Source organism: Phoenix dactylifera, unplaced genomic scaffold (assembly GCF_009389715.1).
Source record: "Phoenix dactylifera cultivar Barhee BC4 unplaced genomic scaffold, palm_55x_up_171113_PBpolish2nd_filt_p 001016F, whole genome shotgun sequence".
Classification (NCBI taxonomy): domain Eukaryota; kingdom Viridiplantae; phylum Streptophyta; class Magnoliopsida; order Arecales; family Arecaceae; genus Phoenix; species Phoenix dactylifera.
The window spans coordinates 63,521-77,969 of NW_024068370.1; the positions used below are offsets into that span (position 1 = coordinate 63,521).

The 14,449-nt window shown below is 37.5% G+C and overlaps 1 protein-coding gene across 4 annotated transcripts; it reads right to left on the bottom strand.

Annotated features, from left to right (window-relative positions):
* Positions 1–766: 766 nt before the first annotated feature.
* LOC120107782 (monosaccharide-sensing protein 2-like) lies at positions 767–13,546 on the bottom strand. Of its 4 annotated transcripts, none has more exons than XM_039121236.1 (8): positions 13,414–13,546; positions 13,212–13,289; positions 12,720–12,824; positions 12,334–12,453; positions 11,291–11,857; positions 5,744–6,714; positions 1,727–1,914; positions 767–1,595 (listed from the first exon to the last, which is right to left on the bottom strand). In XM_039121236.1, the coding sequence occupies exons 4-8, from the start codon at positions 12,413–12,415 to the stop codon at positions 1,160–1,162; spliced, it is 2,244 nt and encodes a 747-aa protein (XP_038977164.1). In that variant the 5' UTR covers positions 12,416–12,453; positions 12,720–12,824; positions 13,212–13,289; positions 13,414–13,546; the 3' UTR covers positions 767–1,159. The 4 variants fall into 4 exon arrangements, with proteins under 4 accessions (XP_038977164.1, XP_038977163.1, XP_038977165.1 ...); XM_039121235.1 differs by having other exon boundaries at positions 12,971–13,289; XM_039121237.1 differs by lacking the exon at positions 13,212–13,289 and having other exon boundaries at positions 13,414–13,534.
* Between the last annotated feature and the right edge of the window lie 903 nt (positions 13,547–14,449).

The following is a 14,449-nucleotide window of genomic DNA, read 5'->3' on the forward strand; positions in this document are numbered from 1 at the left end:
GAATGCATAACACAGCAAACGCAGGAGTTAATTCAAGGTAGAACAACCACGAAAAGACTGTCCAACAGGTTAACCACATCAGGAGGTTATTAACAGCAATTATCTGGAGGACTCAAAAAATATATATATATTTGGCCTGATATGAACATAAAAAATAAAAAGAATGGGGATCAGATTAATATATATATATATATATATATATATATATATATATATATATATATATATATATATATATATATATATTTGGCCTGATATAAACATTGAAAATAAAAAGGATGGGGATCAGACGGACAGATTTTAAAAAGCAATGAATGAATCTATGGCAAATGGCATTTGGAACTTGATCTCAATTGGCAATCAGGGCAATGCTGGGGGAGCAGACGGAGGGGTCTGCGCCAACAAGGAGAAAAGACACTGCAAGTTTTTCATATAACTTGAGGCAAGGATGAAAAGCAAGCAAAGCTTGTTCTTCTTTAAAGAAATGGGGATCATAATTTACCTTCAATGGGGAGAGTGCATTGCAGCAGATTGCCTAGCAGTTATGTCGCCCTGATAGACTTTTTCAGCTGTAAACTCAGTATTCTTATTTTTCAGCTGTAAATTCAGCAACCTAGTTTGCTTGCTATCCTTGCAATAACACAATCGAACATTGGAACGCCTAGAGCTCCAGGAATCCCCCTCTTAACTGCCCATGGCTTCAAACAGGCAGAGACCATGAACGGGACGGTTATTTCCTGAAACTCAGGAGTTTCATTCATATAACTTGTTTGACATCTAAATTTTTATATTAGTTATACCAACTACATCTAAACATTATGTAGAGTAGAATTCCAAGGCACATCAAAGCTTACAAAATAAATTCACAAGATAAAAGAATAGAATGCCACAGATAGAAAAGCAAACGAATTCCAAGTCCCCTGCATTCAAATGCCTCACAGCCAAGAAACACCAAATACCAGTAAAACACATCACCTTGGAATTGCCTGAACACCCTTTTCAAACCTTGCCTCTCAGTTTCTTTTAACTTATCCCCGTCCTAACCGTTCCAAAGACCCCCAAGATAAGTAATTTCAGTATGCTAAAAAAGCAATAGCTAGCCACGAACGTGGCCTGGGAAACCTGGAACTCTGATACTGCCACTGCAATTTCATAACAATCATTTTTTTGCAGCTTGTTTTGCACCAACTGCGAAGAACTCGGTGATGACCTCAAGAGGCATTCCCTTTGTCTCAGGAACCTTCAAGAACACAAACACCAGAGATATGACGCAGACACATGCATAGATTCCAAAAACACCAGCAAGGCCAATAGATGTTAGCATCACAGGGAGAGTGTAGGTGACGATGATGTCTCCAAACCAAAATGTGAGGGCACAGATGGCAATGCACACACCACGGACCCGAGTTGGGAAGATCTCTGCACAAAGGATATTGGGGACCGGACCAAATCCCATGACAAAGCAGCAAAAGTAGGCGATGACACTAAAAGTGGACAGCACAGCATGGGCCACAGTTCCTATGTCCACAAGGTTTGCCACAACCAAGACAAGAAGTGCAGCTATCAAGATGGGGATCGTGGACAACAAAAGAAACCTGCATAATAGGAAAAATAAGGATTCATGATGCAATATGGAGATTGTGAATTTAAGCTGAAATTCTGCAAAATATGTCATATGTTATGTAAGTAGAAAGGTCATGTAAGAAGTAGAAAGGAGAGGAGTAACCTTCTCCCTGAAATATCCATCAGCCTCATGGCAATACCAATACTAGGAAGCATCAACAAGGTTGTGAGAGCACTGATAAGGATTGATGCTGAATCTGAACTGATGCCAATATTTGCAAGAAGAACTTCAACACCAGCTTGCTCCAGTATCTGAGGGGTGTAGTAGAGAACACCATTTATGCCAGCAAACTGCATTAGTAGAGAAAGTGTTACAATGATGTATAGAAAGAAAAATCCATGAGCATAGTCACTTGAAACTGAACTAATTTGGAATCGAAATCATTGTAGATGTCGCATTTGAGAAAGCAGATAAGGCCGATCTTGGGGGTACGGTAAGATTTCATTGCTTCAATATATAACAGGGAAATTTGGACCAAGCCACTACTATTTGCTTCTATTCAGTGTGAACAACTTTGTTTAAGATTATAAACCAAATACAAAAAGTTAAATCGAGCAAAAACTCAATCAGTGTGGACATTAAAAGTTTAAAATAGTAAGGATGAAGGAAAAAATTCTGAAACAAACCAATGTTTAAATTACAGAAAAAGAAACCGAGCATTAAAACATAACCAACCCATAATATATCTTTTACCTTCAGTAATCCTATTATGTTTATTGCACGTGCATGTCTGTGCAATGTTGAACACGGACATGCCCATGTACAGTAGACTTATTGCACCTGGATATCAAATGTTGGTAGGCTGCATTAATGCCATCAATCCGATGTTTGGGTGCCAGCCCAGTTAAACATATAAAATAGATAAGTATATGTTTGCATGCAATACATGACCATAACAACGTCCTTAAGCCATTGTTGATTATAGGCGAAAATATGTCCATCAGATAATGAAAGTACGTGCACGTATGTTTAAGAAAATATCCAATAGCTGTTCAACAAACCAGATATACGGATTTACAAGTTCATTCAAACACAAATTAAAAATTATAACTAACGAGTTAGGTCAAGGAAACCATATTATCTACCACTTAGAACCTATGCATGACATCCTAGTATTAAAGGAAAAAAGCAGCAGAAGAAAAACCAAGGCTAGAGATGTAAGCAAGAAATCAGAAGAGCCTCCTGAGAAATGCAAGATATCGTAAGACAATCAATCTCCTGAAAAGGCCTAAGATATAATATCTTATATCTTGCTCTGACTAGAGCAATAACAAGTTTCAAGTGTCCAATATCCAAAAGTCTTGGATAAGCGACCGGTACATACTATATAAATGTTTTTGCAAGAACAAACATATGTAGAGAATGAATAAACAAATGTATGTATATAATTAAGAAATCTGTTGGTCCGGTTGTTTTGTTACTTGTAGAATTGACAAAATCTTTGCTACATGTTAGACTTAGAAGTTTCTAGGTGCAAGTTCTAAAAGCCGATATGTGACCACGATGACATTCAGATCCATTGATCTGTCATGCAGAGTTTGGCAAAGTCTAATGAAATAGCATACCATCAAGCCAACGAAGCTTACAGTGACTATAAGATCCAAGTGCCATTGATGAGGCATTTAGCCACATGAATAAAATGTGCCTTCGAGTATCACTATGCTAACAAGCTCAGAGCTCTTCAACCATTGTTACTAGATACTTCGAATATTGGCTTACCCTAAAGAATGACTAGAGCTCTTAATATGAATCAAGATGCACATCAAGTGCTCCTCAAGATTAACTGAAACAATGCAAAATGATCAAGGGCTCCATTACATATGCACCCGATTGGCATTAGTTTTGGAGGGCCATAAAGCACTTGAAGGGCCAAAAACACTTTTGCGTGATTTTAAGATGCCTGGTAAAAATTTTGGAAGAGCTTTCTACTTCCTCCAAAAACTAATATGATATGATATGACTAATATGATAATATTATTATAATAGTAATAATATAAAATTATTATAATATAATATACTATCATAATTCATTGTATCATACTACTATAATAATTATATTATACAATAACATCATTATATCTCAATAATATTATAGGATATTATTATTATATTATATTAGAACAATATACCATTTCTTGATACTAAAAATACTTTCTCAATTTGGTTAGCAAATATATGTTAAAGTTCTATAGCACTTTGGAAGTGAAGTTACCAAATAGCAAAAAGCTTTTTATTAAACGCTCTGGTATCCAAAGCTCTAGAAGCAAAAGCTATAAAATAGCACCATGAATTAGTAGTGTCAAAAATGGATTGGATATTCCATTTCTATATTCAAGTTTATCTGGATATGGATATAAAAATTTAATATCCAACAAATATCCATATATGTATCTATATTTGTCAGAAAAATAGCTACGGATGAAAATACATGCACAACCATCTGAATAGTATCCAAATCTGTTTCCAGCCCTATTTAGTCTTATATAACTCGCATAAACTCCAAATTTTAATGGGTATCTTATTTCCACAAAGCGATATTTGCATAAATTGATATCATTAACTTGGTTGCATTATTGAGACACTACAAATCTGCCCCTTAACCTGAAGTTTGTAGTTCAGAAGAGTTGTTAAATCTGCTAAAAATGTCATGTGATTAAGTGAATGCATTCCATCATTTGTATGAGGAATAAATATTCACCTAACCAAATTTATGTTATCAAATCTTGTATCATGTTCATATTCCTCATTTTGATAAAAATCATGTCCATGTTTGTTAAGATAAATACATATACAAATTTTAGCATCCAATTGATATCAATATGTGTAATTCATATTCGCCTAATAAAAGTAGATATTCATATGGATATACCAATATCTTATCTATGTCCTACCCATCCTATCCATTTTCAGCCCTATGAAGGGCACATGACTGCCATATATGAAAAGACAAAGCAGGCAGTGGAAATGATGCATGAGTGGAAGGCTGTCTTGATTAATATCATGAATAAAGGAAAAAGGGGCATGCCCCAAGATACAAGAGTGGAGTTTAGCATAAGAAAAGACAGATAAGGCAAAAAAACTAAAGGAGGTAACATTGTTGACATTGAAACAGAGAAACAAGACCTCATTGGAATCAAAAATGAAACTCTAAAAGGCTCAAGAAATCCCATAAACTAGCAAGAAGAAGGTTATGTTTCCAGGGGTAAGAAGACCTACACAAAAGAATTATATCAATTATACCCTTGTTCTCGGGGACATATCCTAAGCAACATCTACAACTCGAATGGAGAGATAATTGTGTTCACTACAAAAAGGCAATGCTTGTGGACCAAGAGATACAAAGATATGTGGATGCAACAGTCATAGAAAAGCAAAAGGATCATTTACCTTTTAACTCTTATCCCATGAACTTGCAGACAATGAAGGTAACATTAGACACTAACAAAGAAAGAAAACAAGATCATAACAGAGGCAGAAAGCCGTCCATTCAAGGTTTTCTCTACCATCTTTCCTTTTTGAAATTCCTAAAGCTTACTACTTTAACAAGCAATGGAGTATTAGATTTCTTTTTATTTTAACCAACAATCTTACCTTCTACCATGCCATGAAAATGAAAAGAATGAGTGGCAAGACATGAAACTGTAGATGGAATTTGTAAAAAATGAATGTAAAATATGAAAGTAATCTAAAAGAGCCTAAGAACTGCTTAGAATATGCAATTTGAGAACTGTTGCATGAAGAAGTTCTATATAGTAAAAAATGTGATCAAGAAGTCGGCAAAAATGGAGGAAAGAACATTGTAGCATGATTAGCTTGTTCCTATTTTAGCTCAACAAATAAAATGGATCAACAAACTCCCTTCCAAATAGGATGGAAAGCAGCTAGAAAGAATATTTTAAATGCCTAGGAGAAACTAAATCTTTAAACATCTGAAAGTACATAAATAAGTATGATATCCAGTTGGCTCAGCACCAAAAAGCAAGTACAAGAAAAAAATGACTGCGTAGTCACTCTAAATCTGGGAAGGACCAGTATCGACTAAAGCATGAACGGCAAGACCACCAGAAGGTCTAAACAAATCAATATTTATAATTATTGTTTATCAATAGTAGAACTTACCTGCTGAAGGATTTGGATGGCAACTCCAACAAACAAAGCATGTCTGACTCCAGGTTCTAAAAGATCTGCCCACCTTGGACCCTTAGCAGCTGTTTCTGATGGATGAACCATTGCTGGCCCAACTGGACGCTGCTCCATGAGATCCTTTGAAAACAGAGCAGGCTGGCTTACCAAAGCAGCAGCCTGGACGAATTCACCATCTTCTGGGACTTCACCTCCAGGAAGTGAAACAAGGGATCCCCTCCGTGAACCTGGAAAACCCTCTTGGTGCAGATAGATTCTCTTGAATCCTCCTTCCTTTTTCCCATCGGCACCTTCTCCCTCAGACCATTTCCAAGCCAGTTGCCATCCTCCACCAATACCCATACTACTGACTGACTCCCCAGCATTCCCTTGCATGAGACTGCTGTTTCGCCGCATACTTAGAACACTCCCGTGGCCAACATGCGGTGGGGCAATATCCTTGCCTTCCAGGCTTGTTGTTTGGCGAGAGAGCAGTGGACTCTGTAAGTTGTCATCGGAATCACCTCCTCCAGCATCAGATGCATAATCTTCACCCTCCCTTTGAAGACTCTCCTCATCCCACTGCTCAGTTTTTGGTTGCTGCTCTGCCACACTAAACATGCTGCCAAAATTTGGAAAGAGTGCACTTCTCATGCTTCCCATCTCCGGTAGCTTCTCATGAACACTTCCAAAAAGAGTGACCAGGGGATCCATAAGAGGTATGTTACTCTGACTCTCCATGCTACCATGGCGAGATATAACCGCGAGGGCACTTCCAAGGGCGCTTTGTCCCTTAACAGGCCGTGCAACCCAGGAGAGACCCTCTTCAGGCCCATACAATGTGATCTGTTCCTTATCAGCATTTTCTCCCTGGTCATCAGCAAGCTCATTAGCAGGGCCAATTATATATTCTTCAATAGATGTCTCACTCCCTACCCCCAAGCCTTCGACAAGAAGAGCCATTTCTCCTGCATATTCAATAGAAAAAGTAAGCACACCATTCTCAAATTTGTCACATGTTATTGTGCTTTAATCGGAAGAACAACAGTAACAACATAATAAAGCAGAACAGAAGAAGAATAAGTCAGCATCAAATTGGCAGAACTAGACAATTGAATATGCCATTTTAAAGTTTAAGAATCATTTTCTAGAATAGTTGTTTCATTATAGACTTAAAAGAGGACTACAGATCAGGATTAAATAATGAAAATTCTGTCTGTAGAAGATACAAGAAACTACGACATGCAAAATCAGCAGCAGCAATCGTTATTATTATAATTATTATGAAAAATAACTTTCCAACTCTCAAGTATAATAAATCCATTTAACTGATAAAAGAAAACAGTTTTTACAGTAACAGATAATATTGATGACATCGCCTGCAAGAATTTCTCATGTAACAATATCACATAACCCACAGAGCAATTAAATCTAGCATGCATAGATGTGCTATTTTTCAGGTCAACATGCGCCTTCCTGCAGAAATATGCATGCATATGCACTTGTCAATATAACAATAACCACCATACTATGTCAAATTAATGTGCACAAAAATGTAAATCAAAGATTCAACAAATTTCACATGAAAAGTTCTTAAGAAAATCAAGAAAGTAATACAATAATATTAAGTGCTAAAGTTTTGGCTGCTGTTCCATTAGACATTCTATGTGCTCATATACTTTGCTGTATAATTAGCTAATTAGGAATATCTTCCCCAGAAAATCAACAAAATCAATGATTAAATAATCAATACAAGTACACTGAACACCATAGCCTTGCTCCAATCTCTGATTCAATAATAGAATTACTAAAGTGGAAGGTGCATATAGCATAAGAAAAGAACTTTCATTAATTTTAGGGTAAGTCACAAAAACCCCATACGGTTTACGTCTATTACACTTAAACCCAATAGTTTTTAAGCCCTACACTTATACCCAGCTAAATTAATGGCGTTAGTAAAACCTTTTGCTTCATGTGAAAAGTCAAAATTGCCCATAGGTGGGAAGGAGCATGTCACATTTTTTGTCCTGGGGCGGTTGTTATGTCACTTAAGGTTACTTTGGTCATTTTCTAATTTTCTTCTAATGGAGCATTTGGGCCTCATTTAACGTTAATGATTTGACTGATATTCTGTTAAGTTATGAGCTAAAGTGTTGGATAAAATAAACTTCAGAAGGGTAAGTGTAGGATTTACAAATTATTGGGAGTAAATGTAATTTATTCCTAATCTCCGAGTTGGGGGATTTGTAATTTACCCACAAGTTTAAGAAACGGGCACATTTTCCGAGCCACTAAATAACCTGAAGTGCAGACTCAATTGTATGATGGGATAAAAATGTAAAAACCTATTATAGAAATAGCATTGCAACTCGTCCTCGACCAAAACTTGAAGTCTCAACATATTGTTGAGAAAGTTTTACATGTAAGCAACAATGCGAAATGACAGATTGCAGCAAACAGACAAAATAGATTACACCATTAAAGAAAGAGAGAATTCAAAAAGGAGCAACCTCTACTCAATAATTTAAAATAATTATTATTGAAAGCATTTTTCTTTTGCTTTTATAGGTCTTGTAATGTAGTAATGAACTTACCATTAAAGAAGTAAGAACCACAGACTCAGAAAGGAAAAAAATCATAAAGAGATGCTATAAAGCCAAGGTTTCAAGCTCCGGCCATGCCAAGCTTGCATCGGTGCCTAACATTGGGTCCATACCATCTGCAGAACGAACAGCTCATTATTACATGACGCTGGCCCATATAGACCTGTTGCCAAATCAGGACAGGCTGATACAGCTTGCTGGCTCAACATCGAGATAAAAGGGCTCTGACACCCTCCCCCCTCTCTCTCTCTCTCTCTCTCTCTCTCTCTCTGTGTGTGTGTGTGTGTGTGCAATTTGAAGAGTCAAATGGCTGCAGAGAATTGGAGAGCTGGCTGGGAGATGGATTTGCCATTTCAAGTAACAAACATTAATTTTAAGACAGATCAAGAACTAGAATTCAGTCCTAATAAAGGTGATGCCTGCATGAAAGTTATTTTTTTAATATTTGTTGTTCAAATGTGCACAAATTTGTCGGATTCTTGATATTGAATACTTCATCATTTTCCCAAGAAATTTTCTAAACATTACATGATTAGTGCTTAAGCATATAAAACCAGGATGAAAACAGAGGTTTGGGGGAGGAAATTCCACCCAGATCCTCCCTCAGAATGGGCAATTATAAGTAGAAAGATTGGGCCACTGATTGCTATGAGGGGAAAGCAGATCCTACATATCTTCTAGATCCTCCAGGGGAAAAAGGAACTGACATGTTGAGGGCATGGACAATATCATGGATTCAGCCGGGCCAAGAGAGATGAGAGTTAACAATGATCAATATTCATAATGACATTAGGGATAATTCATGTCTTTTCTTTCATGCCAACATGGAACGTGTTTAACTTATGATTGGAACACAAGGGATTTCCCATTTTCTCCAATGATTGGAGTCATATGCAGGACATTGCACAGACATACAAATACGGTTATGGAAAATCATGAGGAAATCGTTCCTTTGACTTCAAGAAATATGGTCATGGCACACTGATCCACACAAGCCTACCAGACTGCAGCCACACTGATCCACACAAGCCAACTGCATAGTAATGCCTCACATGCACACAGTTCAAGCTCACTGTTATCATGATCCAGTGCAGCCCATGGAGTGAACACTATTCAAGTTCACATAACATGAACTTCATCCCAACAATGATGCTTACAATCCCCCCAGGGACTCTATCTAGGGTTGGAGTGAGCATCAGAAAACATATCTCATTTACATTATGAGAAATTGATAATCATATATTATGTCACTGCTATTGTACAATCAACACTAATCTTGGTCTTCTAGTGAATAAAGTGTCGGTACTTTAGCATGTTCTGTATAATTGTGTTGGTGCCATGTCTTCTATGAACAGTTGCCATTTGTTTTTATCAATATCTGTCATTAATTTAATGTTAATGCACTGTTACAATGTCATATTAGTTTGAAAGACGCTACGCGGAGTTCACCATGCATATGAACCCATATACTAATTACATGATATGTTAGAATATATGGTTATAAAATAATACTTAATGCTTGAAACAACTTTAAAAGTAAGAAACTTAAAAACCCCGAGCCTACGACATGAAGTGCATGCTAATTGCTAGCCATGCCCTCGCACACTGGATGCCAGCACATGATATTCTCAACATGACATAGCACGTGGCCAATGCTGTGCCGACCAATGGCAGACACATCGCATGTCAGTGGCACTTAAAACCATGATAGAAACCATATACCCATATAGGATTTTTAAGAGATGGAAATTTCATAGGTTTACATACTACGAAAAGATTGAAAAATCTAGTTATGATGTTTACACCAAACTTCATAAAGTTTAAATGAACACATTAATATATGGCTCCAGAAATAATGAAGCCTAGGATAGATTAAAAACAGATCTTGAATATTGAAAATGTCCTTGATCCTACGGTCCTACCAAAACTGTCCAATGAATTCTATTAACACAAAAAGCATTGCACTAGACAGTTGACTTCTGCTAAAATCAGGTTGATAATATAATATACAAATTTGACCAACTTATTTGCTCATGCATTGACAATGCCATAGATTTACTTAACGTTCTTTAGCTTCAATATCTAGTTACTGCACCATGAAATGGTGAATTAGAAATAAGACCAACAATCCTTAACATAGATGCCCATACGCAAAATGAAGCATTCCAAACCAATCTTATATTTTTTATTGTTGGCAATAATCCTGAAGGTACAACAAAAACACAGATATGGAGTCAGATAATGAGATAAGCATTTGATTTAGTGGTTCGTGATATTGGAAACATGACACAATATATTTGTTACAAATTTACATTCTAACTTAAGGCATACCTCTAGGTTATATTTAGAGAGGAAAATTTTAAAATAACAATGTTAAAACTGATATTTCTCGACTTACAAAATTTGCTAAGGCAGACTGAATACATGGCAGACTTTAGTACTAGTAACACGAATGTCAAGTTAATTAGAAACTCTATTTCCAAACATGTTCATTAATAATTTGATAACATTTCTTTCTTAAATTCACAGATACATTCATGAATTTTTTTTCTCTAAAAGAAGAAGAATCCCTTACTTTATAAAGAAATTTTTCAAAATTTATTTTATGGTTCCAATCATTTTTTCTTTTAACTATAGGACGTGGTTGAGAGAGAGGTGCAAAAGGCTCCTTCAGTATTCATGTAGACTACAAGCAATTTAATATAACTCACTGATATAAACCAGAAAAAACCTTTTTTAGATGTTTTATATAGCCATGCAGGTTTATAGGTATAATAGATTTAAAAACACAAAATCTGTGTAAACAAAAATAGAATGAAGCTTGGCAGTAACAAATAAGTGCCCTTCTGCAACAGCAACAAAAATCAAAAAAAGAAAAAAATAATCAAAAAACGATTCATCAATTAAAAAGAACATGGAAGGAATTTGTAGCACAATGAACCTGAGACATCTTCTCTTCCACGTAATCTCTGCAAAATCTTTTTCGCCTCTACCATCCGCCCTTTGCTTACAAGCCACCTTGGAGATTCGGGCAAATAAAACACTGTCAATGCCAAATACACGAGGGAAGGGATAGAGAGAACTCCGAGCATCAATCTCCAGTCTGGGCTGGACATTAATGACATTCCAAAAACCATACAGTATGACAGGAACATGCCTCCAGATCCACTAAACTGTGGTAGGGTATTTAATAACCCCCTTATCTCTGGTGGGGCTGTCTCAGAAATATATACTGGAACAAGTGTGACAGCTAAACCAATTCCAAATCCATCTATAAGCCTTGCCAAGAGGAGGATATAGACATTGGGAGACCACAACATCACCAGACCACTTAGGAAGTAGAGGACTGATGAAAGAATTAGGATCGGACGCCTACCAATACAGTCTGATACAGCTCCAGAGAATGTGGTGATAATTGTAGCCCCGATAAGGGACATGGCTACAATTAGCCCCTCTATAGTGGGCTCAGTCTCCAATTTGAACTCCTTCTTTATATAAAGAACAGCCCCTGAAGAAAAGAAACCATAAGAATCACCAAGCATTTAACTTCTTCTATTATGTTTAACAATGTTCGGTTTGTAAAAGGAAACAAAGAATAATAAGAATAACCACATTTTCAAAGCACTAATCAGAATATTCACAGAGCCGCGACTTTGCAAAAGTATTAATTATGAAAATCTCCCAGGATTTTTACGGATGGACAAGGATAATAACCCCAAGAAAAAACGACCACCAAGCTTTACCCCAGTAAGATCTGGCCAGCTTCCAGAACAATCTAAAAATAAAGCACCACAAACTACAGAAGAGATGAACAAGAAACAAAGATCAACCATCAACTTGATGTCAGCCCACAAGTGGATCATGCCAAGAATTATGGCTTTTTGGCCACTTAGCAGGTAAAAGTCAAGGGAAAAATATGAAAATGATGGTTAAATAGTTGTTCTACATACTTTTGGATCCCATTAGGGCATGAGAAACAGTTACCTGCAATGGTAGCATTATCCCATCCCTGCAACAAATTACCAATTGAAGCAACTATTGCAACCAGAACGGCTCCTTGCATCATTCCTGCAGCTAACGAAACACTAAAACACTAATAGAGGCCTGCAAGAGAAATCCAAGATCAGATATTTGCATCAAAAGGGGGGAGCAAAAGCTTTGATCAACTCTTACAGACACTTCAAATCAACATAGATTCATTACAAGACATTTACCAAATAGTCGCTAAAGCAAATTTAATCTAAACTTAAATTCTAGACTCTCTCGAGTTAAATCAATAGCCAAATATCAATCAAAGGGACTAGAATCAACCCCCAGGATGGAGTATCAAATGGAAAAAAAAAAAAAAGACGTTCAGAGAATTCTCATACCCTTCTGATGAAAACCAAGATCGGCCGATCAACAAACGGATGATTCAGTTTAAGGCGAAAATGGCGACAACTCCCAGACACTACCGCCACCAGCTAGCCCGAGAACTGAAACAAGATCAAGAAAAGATATAGCAATGGCTGTTTGGAAACCCTAGAAAACAAATACGGTCGCCCCCAACAAGCTCACTCCTTGATGGGGTCACCGTGTGACGACAAAACTGAGAAAGAGGAAAGCGAAACTACAACAGTACCCTTATAAGAAAAGAAAAAGAAATGAGGAAAACAACAGGAAGCGCCTCTCCTATACTCGCCAACCATTCGACACTTGGTGTTCTATTTCCCGTCACGTCTCTTCTTCTCTCTCGTGAAACTTATCCCATTTAGGGCTCGCAGCTAATGGGCGGCTGAGAGACCTAGAAAAACACACCAGAACTCTCCAACTCCAATTCTACGGACTCTTCATCCCGACCGAAAAACCGAGAAAGATCTCACCTGAATCAAGCCTTTCTCAGGCTTTCCGCAACGATACGGGCCAAGATCTCACCTTTCCGTCGGAACGACCTCTAAAACCTAAAAAACCAAAGTTTTCAGCTCAAAAAACAACACACACAAAAAAAACACACGTACCCACACACAAATTTTCTCACTGCCGAATTTCTAGAACTCTACATGTATTAGCAAATTCTAAACTCACAAGGGGGAGTGATGAGGGCGACCACCCAGGGCCAATCTTTCGCCGCTCCTCTCTGGAATATGAAAAGCCCCAGGAGCCGAGAAGAGCCGAGAAGGAAATATGAAAAAACGCCAGGAGCTTCCAATAGGGTAGTTCTATATACACCCCCCCTATTGCTCAGGACACCCCCCAAAAACCAAAAAAAAAAATACCCAAACTAACCTTTAGTGTAATTACCATATTGCCCTTGAGATTTTCTCATACACCCCCCTTCCTCCTCCTCTGTTTCGTTTTGAAAAGAAAAAAAAACCCCCCTCAAACCCCCCTTAAACCCCTCGATCCATTTACATCGTTTAGGCGATCTTTGAAGGAGATTTAAGCCCCATTCGAAGCATGGACAAGCAACTAGTGATTTGGGACGAAGAATCGGCCGTAAAGGTACGTGTTCCACCTTGTTTCGAAATTTTTTTTTTTTCACGGTTCGTGCTCCGTTCGGCACTGGATCGCCGAACAAAAGGCTTCTGTTCGGCTGAACAGTGCCGAACAGAAGCCTTCTGTTCGGCAACCCTCAACCGAACAGAAGCCTTCTGTTCGGCACTGTGCAGCCGAACAGAAGGCTTCTGGTGCCAAATCGCGTGCCGTGCTGAATTTTGTGCCGAACAGATCCTCTGATTCATTAATTCTTGGTGATAAATTATTTTATATGTAGGGCTATGCTACAACCGAATCGAGTATAATTGGATCAGAATTTGTACTGGATTACACAAGCGAATTTACAACTTACGAGGTATTATAATGTATTGTGCAATTTTGTATTAGTTTAGCGAGCTATTTTTACAACTGTGTACTTACATAAATTGTTTAATGTATAGATCTTCAAGAGTAGAGAGGACTTGTGTAATTGGTGTCGTGAAGCTGGGAGGCGAAATGGTTTTGTTGTTGTAATCTAATCATCTGATGCAGGTACCATTTCTAAGAAACCCAGAATTACGTTAGGTTGTGAGAGGGGTGGGACGTACCGAACCAAAAAAGAAAAGCGAATAAAGACTGCCTGTGC